This window comes from Silene latifolia, chromosome Y (genome assembly GCF_048544455.1).
Source record: "Silene latifolia isolate original U9 population chromosome Y, ASM4854445v1, whole genome shotgun sequence".
NCBI lineage: Eukaryota > Viridiplantae > Streptophyta > Magnoliopsida > Caryophyllales > Caryophyllaceae > Silene > Silene latifolia.
Genome location: NC_133538.1, coordinates 427,644,183 through 427,666,594, shown reverse-complemented (window position 1 = coordinate 427,666,594; position 22,412 = coordinate 427,644,183). Strand labels below are relative to the sequence as shown.

Below are 22,412 nucleotides of genomic sequence, written 5' to 3'. Positions count from 1 at the left end.
ATAAACTTGACTTAATGTTGGCAAACTACTTATAATTCTGAGATTTAGAGCCTTATTAAACCGGTGACATTCATAATCGGTTTCATTTTAGGATGACAATAGTACTCCTTATAAGACATGTAACATCAAATTGCATAAGCATGACATTTATCTCGTTGTACCTGTATGCATTCGGTTTGTGGCGGTGACACATGTGGAGAGGCAAATCCTTTTTCTCGTCTTTTACCCTTGAACTTCACTAACCAAATGGCCTATTTTGGCCCATTTATTAGCTACAATCCAAAATCAAGCCTATCTTTGTCATGCTAGTTTGGTTGTTCGTATGGGTGTGTGTTTGATTGTCACTTTGGTATTTTATGTTTGACATAAGAAAGGGTTTGAAAAGAAAAAAAAATCAGCAAGAAAAAAAATAGATTCGAAATAAAGAAAGAAAAAAAAAAGAGTTGATTGTTTAGAAAAAATCAAAAGGAAGTTTCGTTGTTATGAGTGAGTTGTTACCGTGTTGGCATTGTTTTAATTTCTTAAAAAGTTGGGTTTATAAGCGGAATGAGTTTATTATTTGGTTACGGTTGTACTAGCTTGGCTTTACCTCCACATATCTAAATTTATATTGCCCCTTTTCACCCATTTACCTCACCTCATACTATATGTAAGTTCTCGGCATGTGTCTTGGTCCTGTTTGGTTGGAATGCATATGTACGGTTGGTAGAGATCAATTTCATGTTAGATTGCATGCATGTTCTTATAGGTCACAGTTAGGTGAGTGATTTCATTCTTTCTATCTTACAATATATTCACCATGTTTTCTTGCCCGTGCGTTGCACGGATATTAAAATAATGTGAAAAATTTCACAATAAAATGGAATATAGACATATAGTACATCATTCATGTCTAAGATTTTATGTATGCCACATGACCAATAAATAATTCCCGTTAACATAATATTGACATAAGAAAAAAAGAGTGTGTATTTTAGGAAAATAAAACCAATATGAAGTTTATATATATGATACTTGGATTGATAGTTTTTAGAATTTGTTCATTAATATCTGTTTGTTTTTCCATTGATGAAGGAAAACAATAATATCTACTCTGCATAATCAACTCAATGATGCAACAAATCTCCTTCTTTCGAATAACAACCATAATTTAATCATTGCTGGATCAAATTATAATTATATAAAAAAATTTAGGGGGCGTTTGGTTCAAACATCAGGTATGGAATGGAATGGATTCTAACCTCAAGGAGGTATGGAGTTAGAACCCCATACATGTTTAAAGGTGTTTGGTTCAATCTGGGTATGGGGATAATAATGTGTTGGGTGGAATGGAGTTGAAAACTTGGGGAGAGAGATGGGTATAGGATTACAAGGGGTTGGAATGGAGTTAGAATCCATCAGGTATCTAACTCCATTCCAAAATACTCTAACCAAACATTGGAATGGCCTGAATCCATTCCAATCCATTCCAAAAGCTCCAACCAAAACACCCCCTTAGAGGTAGTTAGAATGTTATATCTCCCGGTCAAAGTATAGAATTACGTTTGAATGTGAACCAAATTCCGACACAATACTACATGGCTAGGGCTGCTTATGACCCCTCCCTCCCCTCTCTCTCTCTCTAGCAATAGTCTTGGCCCCCATCTTCTCATTTGAAACAAAATCTTTCACGTGAACCCCTATTTTTCTTCCCTATTCACACACATGATCTAAAACAATTTCATCCCTTGAAAGATCGATCCTTGTCTCTGAAACTTATCTCAAATTTATCCAACCAAGTGAAAAACTAAACCCCTACTTCTAGAAAAATCCACCATCCAATGGAAACTAACCCTTGCTCTCGACAATGTTATTTTTTTAGGAAAATAAAACCAATATGAAGTTTATATATATGATACTTGGGACTGAGATTTTTTAGATTTTGTTCATTAATATATGTTTGTTTTTCAATTGGTCTAGGAAAACAATAATATCTACTTTGCATAATCAACTCAATGATGCAACAAATCTCCTTATTTAGAATAACAACCATAATTTAATAATTGTTGGGTCAAATGGTAGTTACGTAAAAATATTTACAGTTAGTTAAATGTTATATCTCCCAGACAAACTATAGACGTACCTTTGAATGTGAACCAAATTTCAACGCAATACTACATGGCTGGGGCTGCTTATGACACCCCCTATACCAATAGTCTTGCCCCCCATCTTCTCATTTGAAACAAAATCCTTCATGCAAACCCCTATTTTTCTTCCCTATTCACACAAATGATCTAAAACAATCTCATCCCTTGAAAGATCTATCCTTGTCTTCGAAACTTCTCTCAAATTTATCCAACCAAGTGAAAAACTAAACCCCTACTTCTAGAAAAATCCACTATCCAATAGAAACTAACCCTTGCTCTCGGCAATGTTGTCAGAATTAAGATTTTACTTTAATTTGGATTGATGGGGTCAGGATTAAGTTTATCAGTATGATCTTTTGAGGTTTCTTGTTATTATTCATGTTGCTTATATGTTTTAATGCAAGGGATATTTTGTTGATAAACTGTAATACTACGGTTTTCTATGCTTTGGAGTACTCTATCGAGTAGAGCTTACTCTGTCGAGTAAGTGAGTTTGGTCTACGAAACAGTTTACTGCTGATGGGTACTCGATCGAGTAAGTGTGACACTTGATCGAATAGGGGTCACTCGATCGAGTAAGTAACTTACTCGATCGAGTAAGTGTGTTTTTACGGGTTATTTGCCCGGTTTTGATAGCAACGCGAGAAGGTTATAAAAACATATTTCGTCATTTCGTTTTCACTCTTACTTCATTCTAAAATTTTCACAAGAGAACACAAGTTAGCTTTCCTTTCTCACATTGCTATCAAATCCTAAGGGCTAGAGTCGCCGGATCATTGAGTTCTTTACGCCGTTGAGACCGTCGCATCGTGGGTAAGCCTCTAGTATGATTTTTATATCGTTTCTTTGAGTTTGGTTGAAACCCTAATTGGGTATTTTGGGGGTTTTTGGAGTATTGTGATTGTTAGATGGTAATTGTATGATTGTATATTTGATAGGAGGTGAGTTCGTAGAGGAACGTTCTGATTTGCTGATTGTGACGATCTTGGTGATTGCTTTTCCATATAGGGTTTCCCTACTCGGTTATTTGTTACATTGTATTAGATGGTTGGTTGATTGTTGATGGTTGTTTAATGTTGTTGATCCATAACATGTTGGTTTTGTGTTGGAGTTGTTGTTGCATAATTGATTGTGTAATTGTGTGTGGTTCTCGAGGTGCATCCTCAGCTGAGTGGAGTCACTTGCGGAAGTGGCTTCACGCCCTTGATTCGCCCTCTGTGGAACCCGCCACAGAAGGGGCTGTGCACATTAAGGAATATGGGTTATCGCTCGGATGAGATGAGCGGGGATTAGGTGGGTACGGCTACGGTCCCCCACCGGCGGTGTGGAATACCTGTTGCGATGGGTATTTTGGCAGGACTACACAATTTAGTGTGTATTTAGGTGTGTGGAGTTGTGATGGAGTTTGGGTAATGTGTGTGCTGTATCTTATATATTGTATTTTGTGTAATCAGTAACTGACCCCATTTAAATGTTTTAAAAACTGTGGTGATCCATTCGGGGGTGGTGAGCAGTTGTCTAGCAGGTATACTATGGATGCGCGCGGGATTAGCTGGCGATGGGGTCACCACGAGTCTGATAGTAGTCTTCCGCAGTGTTATCATAATACTTTAGTTAGTTCAGTTGTAGTTTGGTTTTAGAATAGTTGTACTTTACTATACAGTTGGTTTTGTTATGTAATCACTTAAACTTATCTATTAAAGTACGTTCTTTTATGGTCTATTTTGCCTCGGGTAACCGATAAGGTAGCACTTGCATCATTGGGTGGTCTTGGAAAGGCACCTTGGTGTATGGGGGTGTTATATAAATAACCTTATTTATTATTACTATCCTCGTTAAACTCATCACCCTCCAGAAATGCACCCTCCCTCCACCCCACTAATTTACCCGCAAAATAAAACATCAACTGATGTGATTAGTTCTTACTACTTGAAACAACCTCCAATCCACTACCACTAACACTACCTTTCTGTCACGTTTTACATCTAAGAAGTCATAAATGACATTCACCTCCATGAAACACCAATCTTTACTCTAGATGATATGGATCCCCCTCTCCCTTATGGAAGATAATTTATTTCTCTTTCAACTAAGAAAAGTTTAAGAAGCAATGTTCCCTCTTATCTCTCTCTCTCTCTCTCTCTCTCTCTCTCTCTCTCTCTCTCTCTCTCTCTCTCTCTCTCTCTCTCTCTCTCTCTCTCTCTCTCTATTTCCCTTCCTAGTCTTTTTCTCGTCCCCTCCCCTACCTCCATTCCAAATACTCAAACAAAGTGTTTGGGTACTATATTTGTAAACTGAATAAGTTTGAATATTATATGTATACACGAACTTTGCTATTTATTTCATTTTGCATAAATAAATATTACTACCTTCATCTGATTTTTATTGTCCTTTTTTCTTCAAATTTTATTATCTTATAATTATTATCCCCTTTCTAGATCTAGTAAGGAAAAACTTTAGTCAACCAACTCATCGCAATCAAACTCATTCCCACTCAAAATAACCTTTAGCCCACTACTTAATTCATTCGGTTCACACATAAAATGGTCTAAAATGCAAAACTTTCATCTCTCTTGAAAAGTTCATCTAACTAACAGAAAACTAACCGCTACTTTCTGAACTTAATCATTTTTACATCCCGTAAAGATTAAGTTGAACATGACAAAAAAAATGCAGAAACTTAGGTTTTGTTTAATAACGACAGATTGAACATTTTTTTTTAGCATTTTGAGAGTTTTTACACTATTTAAATAACAAATGTGCTATTTTGAGTGTTGATCATCGACATATTGAAATAGTAGATTGTGGTGTAATTTCCTGTTTTACATTATGACCTTTAATTAGTATATTATAAGAAAATAAAAATTGATTTTTTTTTATCTCTGGGAAAATTAAAGATCAAACTTTATCTTTATCATATTTATAATTAATATTTTTCACTTAAAATATATAAATTTAAGCAAGTTCAAATAAGTTAGCTAAAAGTTATAATCACAAATTGTACGAAGCAGTATAATCATTTTTTTATTAATATGAAATAAATGTCATAAACTTCATGAGAATATTAATGCAGTAGAGAACTATAGAAGAGTTGGCAAGTACGTGACCTCCTTTTAGGTTTAAAGTTTTTCATTTATTTTTATATTTTTGCCTAAAGGTGGTTAAAACATCGTATTATGCATGACAAATATGTCTCACTCTTCCCTAATTCGTATCTCTCCCTAAATTATAGTAATGATGTGCTCAATTTACACACTCAAAAAAAAAAATTATAGCATCAACAATAATTAGTTTGCTCCATATAATTGAATAGTACCGTTTTTTATGCATGTAAATTTGTCAGGAGAAAATCTTGAGAGAGACGGTATTCACTATGTTAGGGAAATACTACTCTTACCCTTTTATGTGTTTTTCATGACTTTTGTTAATGTTGATCGTTGCTTGAATTGAATCTTAACCTTATACATATTTCTATAATAAGCGTATCTAATTTACCTTCAAGCCTCATTCAAATCTATTTTATTACTCGTGGTACCATTTTTACTTTAAATTGTAAAACAATCGCACAATAAAGTTTTTCAAAACATTTACTCATTTGTCATAATATGATATTTCGATTCGCAAGCTAGCAGCAACTTTCTTTATCTTTTAATACTCCTTTAAAAATAAATATTAAACTTTGTACTTATCAATAATTTGTGAATATCTTATTTAAATTTTGATTAATATACTTTTATATAATGACAAATGAATGTAAATAATATAGTAATAAATTATCAATAGAAGTTGAAGTGTATTGTGAGGGAAATAACTTTAAAATTAGTAGGAGAAATACTTATGACATTTGAAAAATAATCTTTGTATTATGTATAACTAAATATGACATTAGCAATAAAAAAAGACATAGGGGCATATTTCAGCGTTCATTTTACTCTTTACATGGGTAAATTCCATGTAGTACGTATTATGCATGCACATTTGTCATAACCCAGTTTGGCCTAGGGCCTTTTAGCCTCATAATGCCTCATTTTTTTAATCGGAAGTTGTTATAAAATTAGATATTATAAATATATCAAAGGTTTTTTATCCTTCTAATTTAATAAAAAGTGAACAAATACTAATGAATAATTTTTTAATATTAATAAATTGTAGATAATTAATTTATTTCCTGTTTCTAATAATAAAATTGTAAAATTATTAATTAATTCTCATTTCTAATAGGAAAATCATATTCCTAATTATAATAGAAAAATTTTAAATAATTATTATCTCCTAATTATAATAATATAATTAGGAAAAAAAGCCTTAATAAATTGTTGATTTATTTCCTATTTCTAATAGCAAAATTGTAAAATAATAAAAAAAATATATTCCTAATTATAATAAAATTGCAAATAATTAATTATCTCCTAATTCTAATGTTAATAGTATAATTAGAAAAAAAAGCCTCCTTTAGTTATATATATTGATTGATTGATTCACCATGTTGTTTAAATGAGTGATGAGCGACTTGTGAGAGTCCAACATAAACAAGTCTTGCAAGGTCGACGGTTCAGTGGTCTTGTCATTGATTTAACTCGTTTACATTTGATTTATTATTATAGTGTTGATTTATTGCATTAAATGGTTTAGGCGAGTCATAAGTGTAGCTAACTCTGAGATTGTATACCGTTTCATTAGTTCCCCTTTTTGTGCTTTGTGTATTGCTTGCTTGGGGACACGCAAGGGTTTGGTTTGGGGAGGTTTGATGCGTGCCTTTTATATGCATTTATTCTAATACTTTGCACGCATTTCTATACATATTGAGTAGCAATACTAGTAGAAAAAGTGCTATTGACATCGCCTTAATAACATCACTTCTTAATAAAAGCGATGTAAATAATCTAACCTTAGTTATTAACATCGGTTTTTAAAAAAACCGATGTCAATTAATTTTCTTTTTTCTATTTACATCAGTGGCTAGCATCGATTGTTTAAAAACCGATGTTATTTATTTACATTGCATCGATTTTGTTGAAAATCGATGTAAATTTATTTAGGTAATATTTATCTTACATCGGTTAATTAGTGAACTGATGGCGAAGTCAAATTTCATTATTACTTCATGAATCGTATCCTATCACGTAACCTCCTCTAAAAAGAAAACGGAAATGAATTCTCTCTCTTTCCTCTCACAATCTCTTTAAACAATAATTTCTCCTTTTATTCTCATTTTTCTTTATTTTAATGCGTAAATTTAGAACCGTTAAATATTGTCAATATGCGATCCGGACCATTAATAAGAACTTAAAGAAATGGAGAGAAATTGGGCTAAAAAAAACCCTTCACTTAACTCCCAACCAAAACCCTTTCTAATCAACAAAAACCCATCGCACAACCTCCACTGTGACGCCGTCGCCCTTCACCTTCACGCTATCTACCACCCTCGAACACCAGTCTCCTTCTGTCGTCACTTCAGCGTCCTCACCATTAATAATCACTCTATCACATAGTTGCCCTACTCGTCGTCGGCTTCACTACCACCACCGCGACTACCAGGCTTCTCCCACCGCCGATGGTATGCAGCTCCCACCACAAATCGACCGCTGTGTTAGGTATAAGTTCGAATTGAATAATTTCATTCAAGTTAGTTAGGGTTTATAGATTAATGAATTGGGGGTTTTTTACTTCTATTGGTTAAACATCGACACTTTTTTAATTTCAACTTGATTTCATTATTTAGTTTGCTATACTCGATGATACTTTTACTATAATCTCTAGCTTGATATTTTTTGTCATTTGTATATTTCTGAGGTTATTTAGTTGGTATTCATCTGTTCAGTTGCTTTAATGATCACATTTTGTATTTTCCAACACGGGTTTAGTGAAAGACAATCACTTTATTTCGAGTATCTGATTCAGGTTGTTCATCAAGTTGCATCAAAGATTTGTCTTTATTTAGGTAACATGACTGGATCTGTAATTGATGGGCATCTAAGATATGTACGTAGTTAAGCTTAAATTGCGGGATCATAGTTTTCAAGGGGTATTGGATGTGTTTGAAATTCATAGTCAGCATATTTAGGTTTCAGAATGTCGAAAAATTGATGTGGTGATGTTTTAAAGAAATGAAGATTATATGCAGGATTGCTAAATGGCTTGCTTTACTTTTGTAGTTTCCAGCTATTTGTGATTCGAATAAGTCATCATAATTCATATAGTTTGGGTTTTAAGGGGTATTGCCTATTGGGTTTGTCTGTTATTCGAAGATCTGGAATATATTTTTTTTAATTATTCAAATTGAATAATTTCATTCAAGTTAGTTAGGGTTTATGGATTAATGAATTTTTTTTTTTTTTTTTTTTTTTTTTTTTTTTTTTTTTAATTCTGCTCTTGGAATTAAGAGCCAAAGACTCATTACTCTTTGGTTATGGATTATAATGGAATAAATCAAGATGGCTTACTAAAGTGGCTGCGCTTTCTTTCTTTTGTGAAGTAGCGGTCCTTCGATGCAGTTCTCGACGCAATTTCCATCTTGGGTCATTCGGAAGCAGCCTCTTTGTGTTGCTAACACAAGGGTAAGGCTGTGTACATCCGACCCCCCCTTACCCCGCAATTTGCGGGAGCCATTGAGACACTGGGGTAATGTTGTTGTTGTTGTTGTCTGTTGGAATTAAGATTTTATAAAGTGGGGACATCTCAAGGATGTGTTTTATGGTCAGTTTCCAAGGCCTTGACTTGAAGTCACGACCAATGACAATGTCGCTATTTATGTAAGAAACAACTTGGATGAAGAACTTTTGGTTAACTGCTACGTTCTGTCTACTGTATCTCTAGTATTCGTCAATTTTAGCCTGGAATGGTTCACTCAGTAATTAAGAAATTGGACTGACAGGGAGGCGTATTTTGAAGCAAAACTTAGTCGTAGTTGATTGGATTTGATGGTATATATTCTTTGATCTGAGGTGTTATCCTTCTATGGATGTTGTCTAGGGATCAGTTTTTTCATCGGGCTTTGACCGCTATGGTTAGGGTGGTTCAGATGCAAGCTCGTGTTGCTAGTCTGGCTGGTCTGGCGTCCCACTATGTTATGTGAGGCATTTTGCTACTTGCTGGCTGCCAGATAGAACTTTTCTGCTTTTCTTTTTTTTTTTTTTGCGTTTTTGTCACAATAATACCGTTAATGATTAAACTTGCTTAATTTTAGGCTGCTGTTGAGATTGTTCGATTGTTCTTAATGTTTGCTGATTTCTTATTTGCTTGCATTTCTTATGTGGTAGCATGTGACCTTATAATTTCATGTTTGTTTTTTTCAGGAAATCAGTATAAGAACTTAGGATGCAGATATGCATTGCGACTCTGCGTTTCGTTTCTGTTAGAGTTGAGCTGGTCAGATATGCTATTATTGGGCTTTAACTAGTACTTTCAAGTAATTCAAAACGAACGATTTTTGTGTGTCTTTAGACATGTTTACAGTACATTTGCGGTGGTACCATGATTTTGACCGTGATTCAGGTATGTAGTTACTACTTAGCTGCTTGTTTAACTCGACTTTTCTATTTTCGACTACATTTCTCATCTTATTTTTAAGCATACTTCCTATTTACTGAATTGAAATTGTCCAATAATTTTCTACTCTTATGCAGTTGCCAGAGAAAAACATTGCTAACCTTGTCTACTTTTGTTATTTTTTTTCAGCACATTTTTGCTTTTCTCAAACAAATTTGTTAATATAAAGTTATGTATGTATACAGAGGCCACTGAAAACTATTGCTCTACGGTCTGGCGATGTGTGCATACCTCGTGGTGTTGTTGTGCCGGTACTAGACAAAGATATTCTTTGGGAGTTCCAGCCTAATAAATTAGGTAATGTTTATCATACTTTTGGGTTCATCCACGTGTGTTTCTTTCTTATCGAGGAGTGCCTCAATAAAGGTTTTATGTGTTCTCTTTTCTGGTTTCAGTTGAAGGTGATCTTTCAACTGGTGGAGACTTGTATGCTGTAAGTTTTCTTTTAATCATGGATGTGTTTGCAGTAAACATTTGTAGCGTGCTCACAAGTCACATCCCTACATTTGAGTTTCATCTATCTCTACATTCTAGACTTGCTAATGCAGGTTATAGTGTTTTGAACTTTATTTCTGTTTAGGCGTATCTCGTCGGTGGAAGCAGGTTGGGAGAACCTTTGTGCTGGGATCCTCAAACTGGAAAGCCTCTAGGCTCACTTGCTCATTAACATAAAGGATCAAGAATATGCTCATTAACTCAACAAATGAACATAGGTTCGAGAGCTTTGGTTACTTTAGTGGTAAAAAAACATTGAATGTAATATATTAATGTTGTTTGTCGTAGAAGCTAGTGTTTTGAACTATTTGTATGGTGGACACAATTGTAATATGATATTTTTAGGTATAAAAGATACTTGTGTTTGTTTGAATTGTTGGAAGCTGTAGTTTGCTGGGTTGTTTAAATCGTTACCGATTGATTTGCAGGTTTTTACTAGGGTGAGAATGTAAACTTTACTTCCAAGGAGGTACTCCGTATTTGATGGAATATTTAATTGAGGATAAATTATTGAATCAATTTTGCCCAAATGAATTAATCGAATTATTTACATCGGTTTCAGAAATAAACGATGTTAATCTAATCATATTTACATCGGTATTGGTTTAGAACCGATGTAAATATGATTCTATTAACATCGGTTTTACATAAGAACCGATGTAATTAGAGTTTATTAACATCGGTTTTATGTTGTAAATGCTATAAACGCCCCCAGAAGCATCGCCCAAAACCGATGTGAATAGACCTAAAAAACCGATGTCAATGACACTTTTTCTACAATGTTTCAACTCATGAATTTTAGAAGAATGGTGATATTATTGTGTCACATGTTCGCTCAATTGAAAATTTGGCAGATCTTTTTATCAAGGAACTTCCAACTACAACATTTAAAAAGTTAATACATTGGTCTACGTCGCCTCAAAGATTTTAAGTGATGTTAACAAGAGGGGGAGTAAATACGTGTTGCACTCTTTTTCCCTTAACCATGGTTTTTCCCACTGGGTTTTCTGGTAAGGTTTTTAACGAGGCAACTTGACCAACGTATTTACGGGAATGGACATCCAAGGAGAGTATTATGAAAATCTTATTGTAGATGTCCATAAGTCATACTATTATGAATGTACATAATTGTAGTATAAATACTCTTAATGCTATGATGGTTCTAGACTCATCGCTTTATCTTCCTATTGCATAACTCCCCTTTGTAGTGTGTGTGTATATATATATATATATATATATATATATATATATATATATATATATATATATATATATATATATATATATAGAGAGAGAGAGAGAGAGAGAGAGAGAGAGAGAGAGAGAGAGAGAGAGAGAGAGAGAGAGAGAGAGAGAGAGAGAGAGGTAAGTCCTTCATTTTGGTTGAGTCCCTAAGTCCTATTCTCAGCCACACATTTTTTGAGAGTAACTCTACTGCATTATAAGTGTAACTTTATTCATTTAATAATTTTTGAGTGTAACTTTAATTTTTATAGTGTAACTTCAACATTTTTAAGCCATTTTATTCACAAAAATTTGAATTTATGTAATTTTATGAGCCTAATTTTACTGCCCTACAAATGTAACTTTAGTCGTTTTAGTTGTAACTTTTGTCGTATGATGGTTTCTATGCATAAATTTGAATTTATATACTTTTACGAGTGTAACTTTACTCCTATCAAGTGTAACTTTAGTCGTTGAAATTGAAACTTTAGTTTTATAGTGTTTTGTATGTAAAAATTTCAATTAATTTAATTACTATTGTAACTTTAGTCCTTCCAACTGTAACTTTTGTCTTTCAAAACTGTAACTTTAGTATGGAGGAGTAAGTTCTGTCATTAAAGTGTAATTGTACTGCCTTACGATTGTAACTCTAGTCAGTGAAATTGTAACTTTAGTCCTCGAAAGTGTAACTTTATAGTAATTCTTCTTTCTCAACCACCACCATCCTACGACCAACAACCCCAACCACCACATCACCACCACCTCCAATCCGCAACAACCAACACCACCACCAACCACTTATTATATCAAATCTGAAAAAAAAAGTGGGAGGCGTCAGACCCACCACGCAGTCACGCACCACAACACCATAACCACCACCATCACCATCCCCAACCCCAACCCCCAGCAGCAGCGGCAGCACTAAAAAAAAAAAAGAAAAAAGAAACCGAAAAAAATAACCACAACAAACCCACCATGGCACCACCATCCCCCACACGGCACACAAAAAAAAAAAAACCCGAATAAACCCACCACGGCAACACCATCAACAACCACAAAGAATTCACCCATCAACAAACAACCACCACCATTTATTTTTTCAGATCTAAAAAAAAAAAGAGAAAGGGGAAGGCGGCGGGTGGGTTGCATTTGGGGACGACGGCCAAAAGAACGGCGACGTGGCAGCAGGTGGGGCGGCATCAGCGTGGTGTTGGCAGCGTGAGGAGGGTGGTAGCCGCGTGTTGTTGTCGTGTCGGTGGCAGCGTGTAATACTCCGTATTTATAAGTCTTTAGGTACTCTATCGAGTAGGCCTTACTCTGTCGAGTAAGGGTGAGTTGCGTTTTAAAATAGTTTCTGACCTGTTGGGTACTCGATCGAGTAGCTGGGGTACTCGATCGAGTAAGGGGGTACTCGATCGAGTAGCCTTGGGTACTCGATCGAGTAGCCGGTTTACAGGGAGTTTTTCTCGGGTTTTGTTAATTATGCGATTAAGATATATAACCTTCCGTCATTGTTTCTAAATCACTTTTGCAAAACCTAATTTATTGTTTAAGAGAGAAGGCAAGTACGTTCTTAATCCTAATCGCATCGTTAGCAAATCCCGGAGCTAGAGGTGTCGGATTTCATTGTTCTTTGCATCATAGTGTTCCTTGCGTCAAGGGTAAGTCCTACATACCAATTTTATAGCGTTTGGTTGACTTTGTTTAAACCCTAATTTTGGGATTGGGGGTTTTTATGATTTGTTGTGTTGGTAGTGATTATGTGATTATGTGTATAGGAGAAGGGTTCGTAGAGGAAAGGTTTTGAGACAATTGCTAGATCGTCTGATGTTTGTGTTGCATTCGGTAGGATTTCCTACTCAGTATTAGTCCCATAATGGGATGATTGTTGATGTGTTGAGATTGATTGTTTGATATAGTAATTGTATTGTGACGGCTGTGATTGTGATTGTACACTGTTGATAAATTCAGACGGTTGTTGATATTGTGATTGTGATTGGTTGCCTATGGTTCTCGAGATGCGTTCTCGGCTGAGTGGAGTCACTTGCGGGAGTGGCTTCACGCCCTAGTTTCGCCCTTCGTGGAACCCGCCACGGAAGGGATGTGCACATTAATGGACAGGGTTATCGCTCACTATGTGGAGCGGGGATTTGGTGGGTACGGCCTGCGGTCCCCCATCGGGCGGGTGGTCCAGTGGACGATCGGTGATTGAGATGATTGGAGTTGGTTGGTTGTGTATGTGTGACAATTAAGTCGTCTGTTTATCTTATTGTGACATGTATATTAATTGTGTGATTAGTCGACCCCGTTTAAATGTTTTAAAATCGTGGTGATCCATTCGGGGGTGGTGAGCGGTTGCTTGGCGGTATATCTTGGATACGCGTGGGATCTAGTCGGGGATGGAGTCATTACATATCGAGTCTTTAGTCTTCCATTTGTGTTTGTTAGGACAGTTCCTTTCGGTTGGTTTATAGTTTGAGAACAGTTGTATTTTGCTTTCAGTTGGTTTTGTTATGTAATCGCTAAAACTTATTTAATAAAGTATGTTTCTTCATTATCTTATGATTATCATGCCTCGGGTAACCGAGATGGTAGCATCCTTATACCTGAGTGGTCCTGGTAAGGCACTTGGAGTATAGGGGTGTTACAAATGGTATCAGAGAGATGATCCTGAAACCTGTAACCAATAAATCCAATGAATATAGGGAGTCAATTAAAATGAACTCGGGGTAAAGGTTGTAGGAGCTAATGCAAAGACTTGGGAGACGTCCTAAAGTCGCGAACTCGCCCTACAATTTTGAACCGGTCACCATGGGATATGTGTCGGGATCGTTATGTGCTTATTGTGTGCTGTGTGTATCTATGTAGTAGTATGTTGTATGAATTGATGGATGAAAGATGATAATGACGTGAATTGTATGTTGGTTGATTGTAAAGCATGAAAGTATAATTATTGATACATGTAATTTGACATGTTATAATTATGTAAGGAAAAGTGTTTTGTCTCTATATATATATATATATAAAGCGATGTGTAAGTATACATGTTGTTGTTGTCGTGTTGAGTAAAAGTACAGAAGGTTGGGAGTGTGAATTAAACATGTGCTGGGTGAATATGTTGAACGAATATGGTGGATAAATATGTGGTATGATGGATGAATTAGTGGAAAAAGATGAATCATCGTGGTATGGTAACATGGTTCCGATTAAGCATGTTATATAATGAAAGTTATTTTATAATGTTGTTATGCTAGTAACATGTGAATAGGGGACTTGATGTCATGTATTTGTGATTTTGTTTACGGAAAAGTGATAGAATAAAAACATGTGGGTAAGTCATAATTGGCAAGTTAGATAAATTATGTGCATGATGAATGTTGTTGCTTGGCTTTTGAAAATAATAACATATGATTATGAATACTGGTTTTATGAGTTTTGGACTGGTTTTGTTTGCTTGGTTGTTGTTTAAACTATTTGGAAGTAAAAATCAAATAGTTATGTCGTCGATTCTGACAAAGTTGTTTTTAAACTGTTATAACTTGAGATGCATAAATGATTTTGATGTGATTCCAATTGGAGGTGATAGCTTGTCCTTTTACGATTCTAACGATAGGTCACACGCCCAAAACGACCAAGTAATGAGTGAGTTATGACTGTTTTACGAAAACTGGACAGTGCTGAGAATTGGGGTACTCGATCGAGTATCCTTGGTACTCGATCGAGTAAGGGGGCACTCGATCGAGTACGTTAGTTACTCGATCGAGTAGCCCTGGTGATTTGTTTTACGTGCTTCTGATCTTGACCTACTCGATCGAGTAAGTCCCTTACTCGATCGAGTGGCCTGTACTCGATCTAGTGACCCTTGTTTTGGGTCATATCAGTGACGGAGCTATGCCTGGGCCGAGCGGGCCATGGCCCGGGTGAACATTATGAGATTAAGTAATAAATAAGTAACATAAATGCGCTAAAGTCAAGTTGACGCAGTGGTTTGTACATTAATTGATTGATGAACCCCTATATGAGGTCGCGTGTTCGAAGCTCAGGAGCCTCAATTTTCATAAATTTGCTTTTTTAACATCTTTCTTAATTTAATTTACCTTTTGAGCTAACATTCTTAATTTAACTTGTCTAAATAATATTCTACACCTTATCGGCTTCTTTATATTTTGTTTTTCCAGTCAATGTGTTCTTGTAAATTTATAATTAGTAAATATTTACATAATATTTTATATTTATTAAATAGGGACTCATATTTTTATCATTGGAAATGTTCTTGTTTAATAATTTTTATCATAGTGATTGGCTTTATCCCTCCTTAATTAATTTAATGTGTAATTTGATAATAAAACAAAATAAATATTAATCGAAATAAAATCTGGCAGAGTATTAGATATTGACAATGTTATCCCAATGATGTGAGGTCTACGATGAGTAGATGAATGAATATACATCCACAACATGAAAACCGGCCCGTGTTCCTATTTTGTCCTAGCTTCGTCCCTGGGTCATATGCTTATCTTTTGACTTCGTTGCATATTATGTTTAATTCAAAGGCGTTATTTTGCTTCTTTATGCATTGTTTTACATGTATGTTGGTCTTGACGCGTAAGTTACCCAATTTTGTGGTGTAAAGAGTGGCACCTATGATGAGTATGAGTTCGGTGGGGAGGACATGATTTATATGTGTTGGGATTGGTAAGACTTAATTGAGGCATAGAGCATGTTGTGTGAGACGATATGAGTGACATGATTGTATGTTGAGTAATGAAAATGTAAGTGAATGTGGGCAAGGCATGATGTAAGTTTAAGGAACGTGAGAATGAAAAGATTGAAAGAAAGGATGTGGACAAAGAGCAACCCGAGATGTATAATAAATTATGGAGGGAGATGGCTAGAAATAGTGTTGAGTAAGAACATATGTAATGAAAGGTCGTTTGGAAATAGTGGTATATAGCGAACTTAATGGGACATGTCGCGACGTGGGTTTGCAGGTAGTGACTGAGTTTGGAAATTTGTGTTATCGAGAGACGAAACTACTGTGTGATTTCCTTGGGTAATTAACGGTATTAAATGAATTCTGATTTCTAGAGATGTAAAAAGGGAGATGCAATTGTTTGAACATTAAACGTTGATTCTATGGATAGATTAGTGGCAAGTGTGAGTGATAGCATAATAAGAGAAGATCCATGGTAAGAAAGAGTGAGATGATGTCGGTAGAAAATAATGGAATTTGAGTTTTGGAGCAACGAAGGGGTAACTGGATTTCTAAAGAGTTAGCTAGAAGGAATAAGGAGTTGAACTATTAATTGGTATTATTGAGTGTAAAGAGAAAAGAAGGATAAAAGTAAGCTGAGAAAAATATTCACCGGAGTTATGTGATATAAAGGTAAGGAATCATTGAAATGTGTGATAGCGTCGCGAGGATGTTAGCTAAAGGTTATATAGGAGTTTCAGGACAACATGATTGATAATGAGTTTCGAGGAATTAAGGGAGCAAGAAGTTGGTGGAGTATTGGCACGATACGAGGTATTTGGTGGAGAGTTGGATGACAACACAAATAAGATAGTATTGGGAATAATGTTGAGGTAATTTTGTGGATGGGTTTGATGTTCGTTATTTGGAATGATAACCAAAGATAGGAGAAAAACCGTGTTATTTTGATATGAGTTTAAGAGGTTTGATATAATGAGCAAAGTGGTGGCATTGTGGCGTTGTTACTAGTGGTTAAGAGTGATGGTATATTAGAAAGGTAGCAATTCTAAAGAGGTTGATTTGGTAGGGACCTGATTGTTGTGTATGATTGTGAGAAGGTATAAGATGTGGTTAGATGAGGCGGATGCTAATAGTTGAATAGTAAAGGTATGGTTATATTTGGCAGGAAGTGATGGTTGTGCGAATGGGGGAATATGTTATGAGGGGCATATGAGTTAAACTCGCTGACAGGTAACCTTTATCGAGTGGTAACTTACGGGTCGGGATTGACTAGTTGGTTGTGATTACGGGTCTATGATAAGTGTAAATGTTTGTGTGAGGTTCTGACCTCACAAGAAGTGGTATGGTGTGATAGTTATAATGTTGTTATCTCAATGTTTCGCAATATATGTTGAACACGGTAATTTAATTGAATGATATTCAAAAGGGTAATAATTTGATTGATCTGGTATGACTGGTTATACTTGTATGTATTCATGATATATGTTGATCCCGTGATGCGGTAAGGGGATGATATTCATGAGGTTATTATCTGTTTAATTCATATAATATGTTGCTTTGTGATTTAGCAAAGTGGATTTGAGTAAGTTTTTCTTGTTCAAGAAGTTATGTTGAGTCAGTACTTATGGGATTGTGTATGTTGTGATGTCTATCGATGTGGTTATGGCGCCTCGGGTGGTGATCCGGGCACGATATTTAGTGTTGTGATGCGGGTATTTTCGCACTACGGTGTGGCTGTTGGTGGCGGTGTTGTGATGCCGTCACCGGTTGTGATGGAGTAGGCGGGATGATTATGATTCGAGTTTCGAAAGTACATACCAATTATACATAGATTGTTGTTTCGTTTGTTGTTGTTTCCCGTGAGTTTCAGTTTGGACAGATAGACAGTCGTCTTGATCATTGGTGTTTTCTTTATCAGGTTAAGTTTGAGAATGAGGGTAGAGTATGATATGGAATAGAGTTGTATATGTCTTCGTTGTTGTCATGGTATAGTGATATTCGGTTAATGGAACACGGTTGTGAGAGGTTGTTACAGTAATTTTGATCTTGTTCTAAATAAGGCTTTAGTGGACATGATAATGGCAAGTGATTCGTAGAACATGGGTGGTAATGATCTGATATATGCAGGTGGTTCATAATCCTTTGTTGAGACAGTGAGTGTAGGGTGTTGAATAATAAGTGTCGTGTTAAGTTATGTATGAGTCTTGCGGTAATGAATGAAAGAACTTGAGGATCTAGTGTGAGTGTACGTAACGAGTGGGGATCGTGAGTTATGCGTTTGGGAGGTAGGTGCTTTACATAGAGAGGTATGTTGTTTTGCAGTAATAATGGAGAGTTAGTATGGTGATTTTGCTACGAGTTTATGGTATAGGATAGGTGCTATGCCGAATGAGTTGAGGAATGAGAAATGTTTATGTATGGGAGCCTTGAATATAAGAATGGTGAGTGTTTGGTTTATAAACGGTTATCTTGCACATGTGGTGGTAAAGAGGGTAATGAGATGTATCTAGGATTTAGTATTAGTGAGTTACGAGGACGTAACATTTATCTTAAGAGGAGTAGGATGTGATAAAAGAGATTTTGATGGGTGTGCATATGGTAATATATTTGGAAGTTTGAGTCTTGATGTCGAAAAAAAGGTTGATTCGTGTGGTGGTTAATTTTGTTAAAGGTCATGATCGTACTGGTAGTAGTTCGATGTTTAGGAGTGTGAGAATATTTGGATAGTGTTGACAGTTGGATGATGATGGTTATGAGTTCGATAGTCTTGGCAGTTGGATGAGGATGTTTATGAGTGTGAGTAAACTTCGAGGACGAAGTTCCTTTTAAGGATGGTAGAATGTAACATTCCGTTTGATGTCTATGAGTGTCTTGATTTTGGATTTGATAGTGGATGATATTACGGAGCTAGCAGCGTTAGAGGATGGTAGTTGGTTATGTATGGAGTTGGTGTCGTGAGAGGTATATATGTGGTGGATAAGATATCGTGAGTCATGTTAGGGAAGTAAACATAGTTGGTGGAGTGGGTGTTAAAAGTTCATGTTTTATGTTTGGTCGAGTTCTTGAGTTCTTAATTATGTTATTGTGTCTTGGTCGAGTTAGTATGGTTGTTTTTATGTATGGGTTGAACTTCGGGGACGAAGTTCTTTTTAAGGAGGGAAGACTGTAATACTCCGTATTTATAAGTCTTTAGGTACTCTATCGAGTAGGCCTTACTCTGTCGAGTAAGGGTGAGTTGCGTTTTAAAATAGTTTCTGACCTGTTGGGTACTCGATCGAGTAGCTGGGGTACTCGATCGAGTAAGGGGGTACTCGATCGAGTAGCCTTGGGTACTCGATCGAGTAGCCGGTTTACGGGGAGTTTTTCTCGGGTTTTGTTAATTATGCGATTAAGATATATAACCTTCCGTCATTGTTTCTAAATCACTTTTGCAAAACCTAATTTACTTTTTAAGAGAGAAGGCAAGTACGTTCTTAATCCTAATCGCATCGTTAGCAAATCCCGGAGCTAGAGGTGTCGGATTTCATTGTTCTTTGCATCATAGTGTTCCTTGCGTCAAGGGTAAGTCCTACATACCAATTTTATAGCGTTTGGTTGACTTTGTTTAAACCCTAATTTTGGGATTGGGGGTTTTTATGATTTGTTGTGTTGGTAGTGATTATGTGATTATGTGTATAGGAGAAGGGTTCGTAGAGGAAAGGTTTTGAGACAGCTGCTAGATCGTCTGATGTTTGTGTTGCATTCCAGGTAGGATTTCCTACTCAGTATTAGTCCCATAATGGGATGATTGTTGATGTGTTGAGATTGATTGTTTGATATAGTAATTGTATTGTGACGGCTGTGATTGTGATTGTACACTGTTGATAAATTCAGACGGTTGTTGATATTGTGATTGTGATTGGTTGCCTATGGTTCTCGAGATGCGTTCTACCGAGTGGAGTCACTTGCGGGAGTGGCTTCACGCCTAGTTTCGCCCTTCGTGGAACCCGCCACGGAAGGGGATGTGCACATTAATGGACGGGGTTATCGCTCACTATGTGGAGCGGGGATTTGGTGGGTACGGCTGCGGTCCCCCATGGTGTGGTGGGTCCAAAGGTGGACGATCGGTGATTGAGATGATTGGAGTTGGTTGGTTGTGTATGTGTGACAATTAAGCTGTCTGTTTATCTTATTGTGACATGTATATTAATTGTGTGATTAGTACTGACCCCGTTTAAATGTTTTAAAAACTGTGGTGATCCATTCGGGGGTGGTGAGCAGTTGCTTGCGCGGTATATCTTGATACGCGTGGGATCTAGCTGGGGATGGAGTCATTACATATCAGAGTCTTTAGTCTTCCGCTGTGTTTGTTAGGACAGTTCCTTTCAGTTGGTTTATAGTTTGAGAACAGTTGTATTTTGCTTTCAGTTGGTTTTGTTATGTAATCGCTAAAACTTATTTAATAAAGTATGTTTCTTCATTGTCTTATGATTATCATGCCTCGGGTAACCGAGATGGTAGCATCCTTATACCTGAGTGGTCCTGGTAAGGCACTTGGAGTATGGGGGTGTTACACAGCGAGTGCAGGGTTGTAGGCGGTGGTGGTTATTGGGAGAGGAGAGATTTAGGTTTTTAGAGAGAGAGAGATGATAAGTGAGAAGGAGGAGGCAGATCTGAAATGAGAAAAAATATGGTTTTTTTTCTTTTTATAGGTTTAATCTAGTCCACATATTTTGTTTTAATCTCATCCATTCATTCATTTGCTTAGATCTAATCTTGACCCTTTATTTCACTCATCCAAGGGTCTAGATAAGGACTTAGGGACTCAACCAAAAAAGGTGGACTTACATGATCCCTTCTATATATATATATAGAGGTGGGATCCGGTGAGAACGATCACTCGGTGAGAACGGTGAGAACAAGCTAAATAATCCACACCAACCTCATTTTCTCTCCCGATAAAACAATTTTTCAATAACAATTTTTCAATACTCCCTGCCAGAGTACCATTCTCATTAACCAAGAGTCCTTATCCACTTTATTTCCCCAAAATTCCTTTATCCCTCCACCACCCATCGGACCGCTCGAGATGATGATCGATTTGAGACGGTATTTTACGTTGCGGCGATAGAAACACCAAACAACCATATGTCGGTCACGGTGCTCCCTTTTCCCCGACTATTCCGATGACGCCCTATCGTCGTTCCATCAAACTCGCCGAGCACTATACGGGAAGTGGAATTATTGAGCGGCAGACAACAAGTCGCCGGAGTCAAGTACCTTACCTCCTTCTCTGCTTCGTTGATGTCCAATTTATTTCGATGTATCTACACTAGTCCTTGATGTATCTAATGGTTGTTTTAATGTATCTACCATAGATACACATAATTAGTTACTAGGTACATTTAATTTGGTTTTAGATACATCAATATAGAAATTAGATACACTAGTTTCATTTAGCTTAATGATTATGTAGCGAATTTTTAAGAAGGGGAAGAGTGTTTGACGACGATCGCCGTAGATCGATGTGTTTGGGATTGGCACGTTTGAGGCTAGAAAAGTATGGATAGAAAAGTTGATTAGAGCTCCGACTCTGAAGATCGTTGGAAGGAGAAAGCAAAAGTGACGATAATGGAGATCTTTAGTTATGCGAGTAGTGTGACATTGTCTGATGCCACTGGGTCGACATGATCATCTTGATCATCATGATCGGATGAAGAATCATAGGAAAGAGAATGTATAGAATCATCAAGATCGAAGCTCTGAACATCGAAAACGGCATCGACGTCCGCTAATTACAATCAGATTGATTGATAAACTCCCAATTACACAAATCACCATTAACCATTACGAATTGGAGTAATTGAAGACAATGAAATAATGTTTTTTTTTTTTTTTTTTTGCGATTTTGCCATTGAAATGATGCTGTTGATGATACAGTTCGTCGGTGATTCTAGCTGTATCACGATGGTTGGGTCTTGAGATTTGCGAGAAGATGGGTGGAAAATATGTGGGTATTTTAATTTAATACGGAGTATATACCTATGGTTAGTAATTAATATAAAGGTCGTTCTCACCATTTGCACCGAGTGATCGTTCTCACCGGATCCTAAATCTATATATATATATATATATATATATATATATATATAATCAGGATCTTGTACGAACCAAATTACGGTGCGAACCGTACGAACTCCCTAGTATCCCTTCAAAAAAGAAATCAAGTCACTGGCTCCTCATTTTATCGTCCGCCAAAACGCAAACCATATCTCAATTCTCCCCAAAACACAAACCATATCTGAACTCCCTCATATTTATTCTCC

General features: G+C 36.2%; 1 protein-coding gene across 2 annotated transcripts; it reads left to right on the top strand.

The window, feature by feature from the left end:
• The first annotated feature begins 7,433 nt into the window (after window positions 1–7,433).
• On the top strand, window positions 7,434–10,542 carry LOC141626677 (V-type proton ATPase catalytic subunit A-like). 2 transcript variants are annotated; one of them, XM_074440374.1, is made up of 5 exons: window positions 7,434–7,720; window positions 9,422–9,620; window positions 9,860–9,971; window positions 10,070–10,107; window positions 10,255–10,542. In XM_074440374.1, the coding sequence occupies exons 2-5, from the start codon at window positions 9,600–9,602 to the stop codon at window positions 10,339–10,341; spliced, it is 258 nt and encodes an 85-aa protein (XP_074296475.1). In that variant the 5' UTR covers window positions 7,434–7,720; window positions 9,422–9,599; the 3' UTR covers window positions 10,342–10,542. The 2 variants fall into 2 exon arrangements, with proteins under 2 accessions (XP_074296475.1, XP_074296474.1); XM_074440373.1 differs by having other exon boundaries at window positions 10,230–10,542.
• Window positions 10,543–22,412: the final 11,870 nt, after the last annotated feature.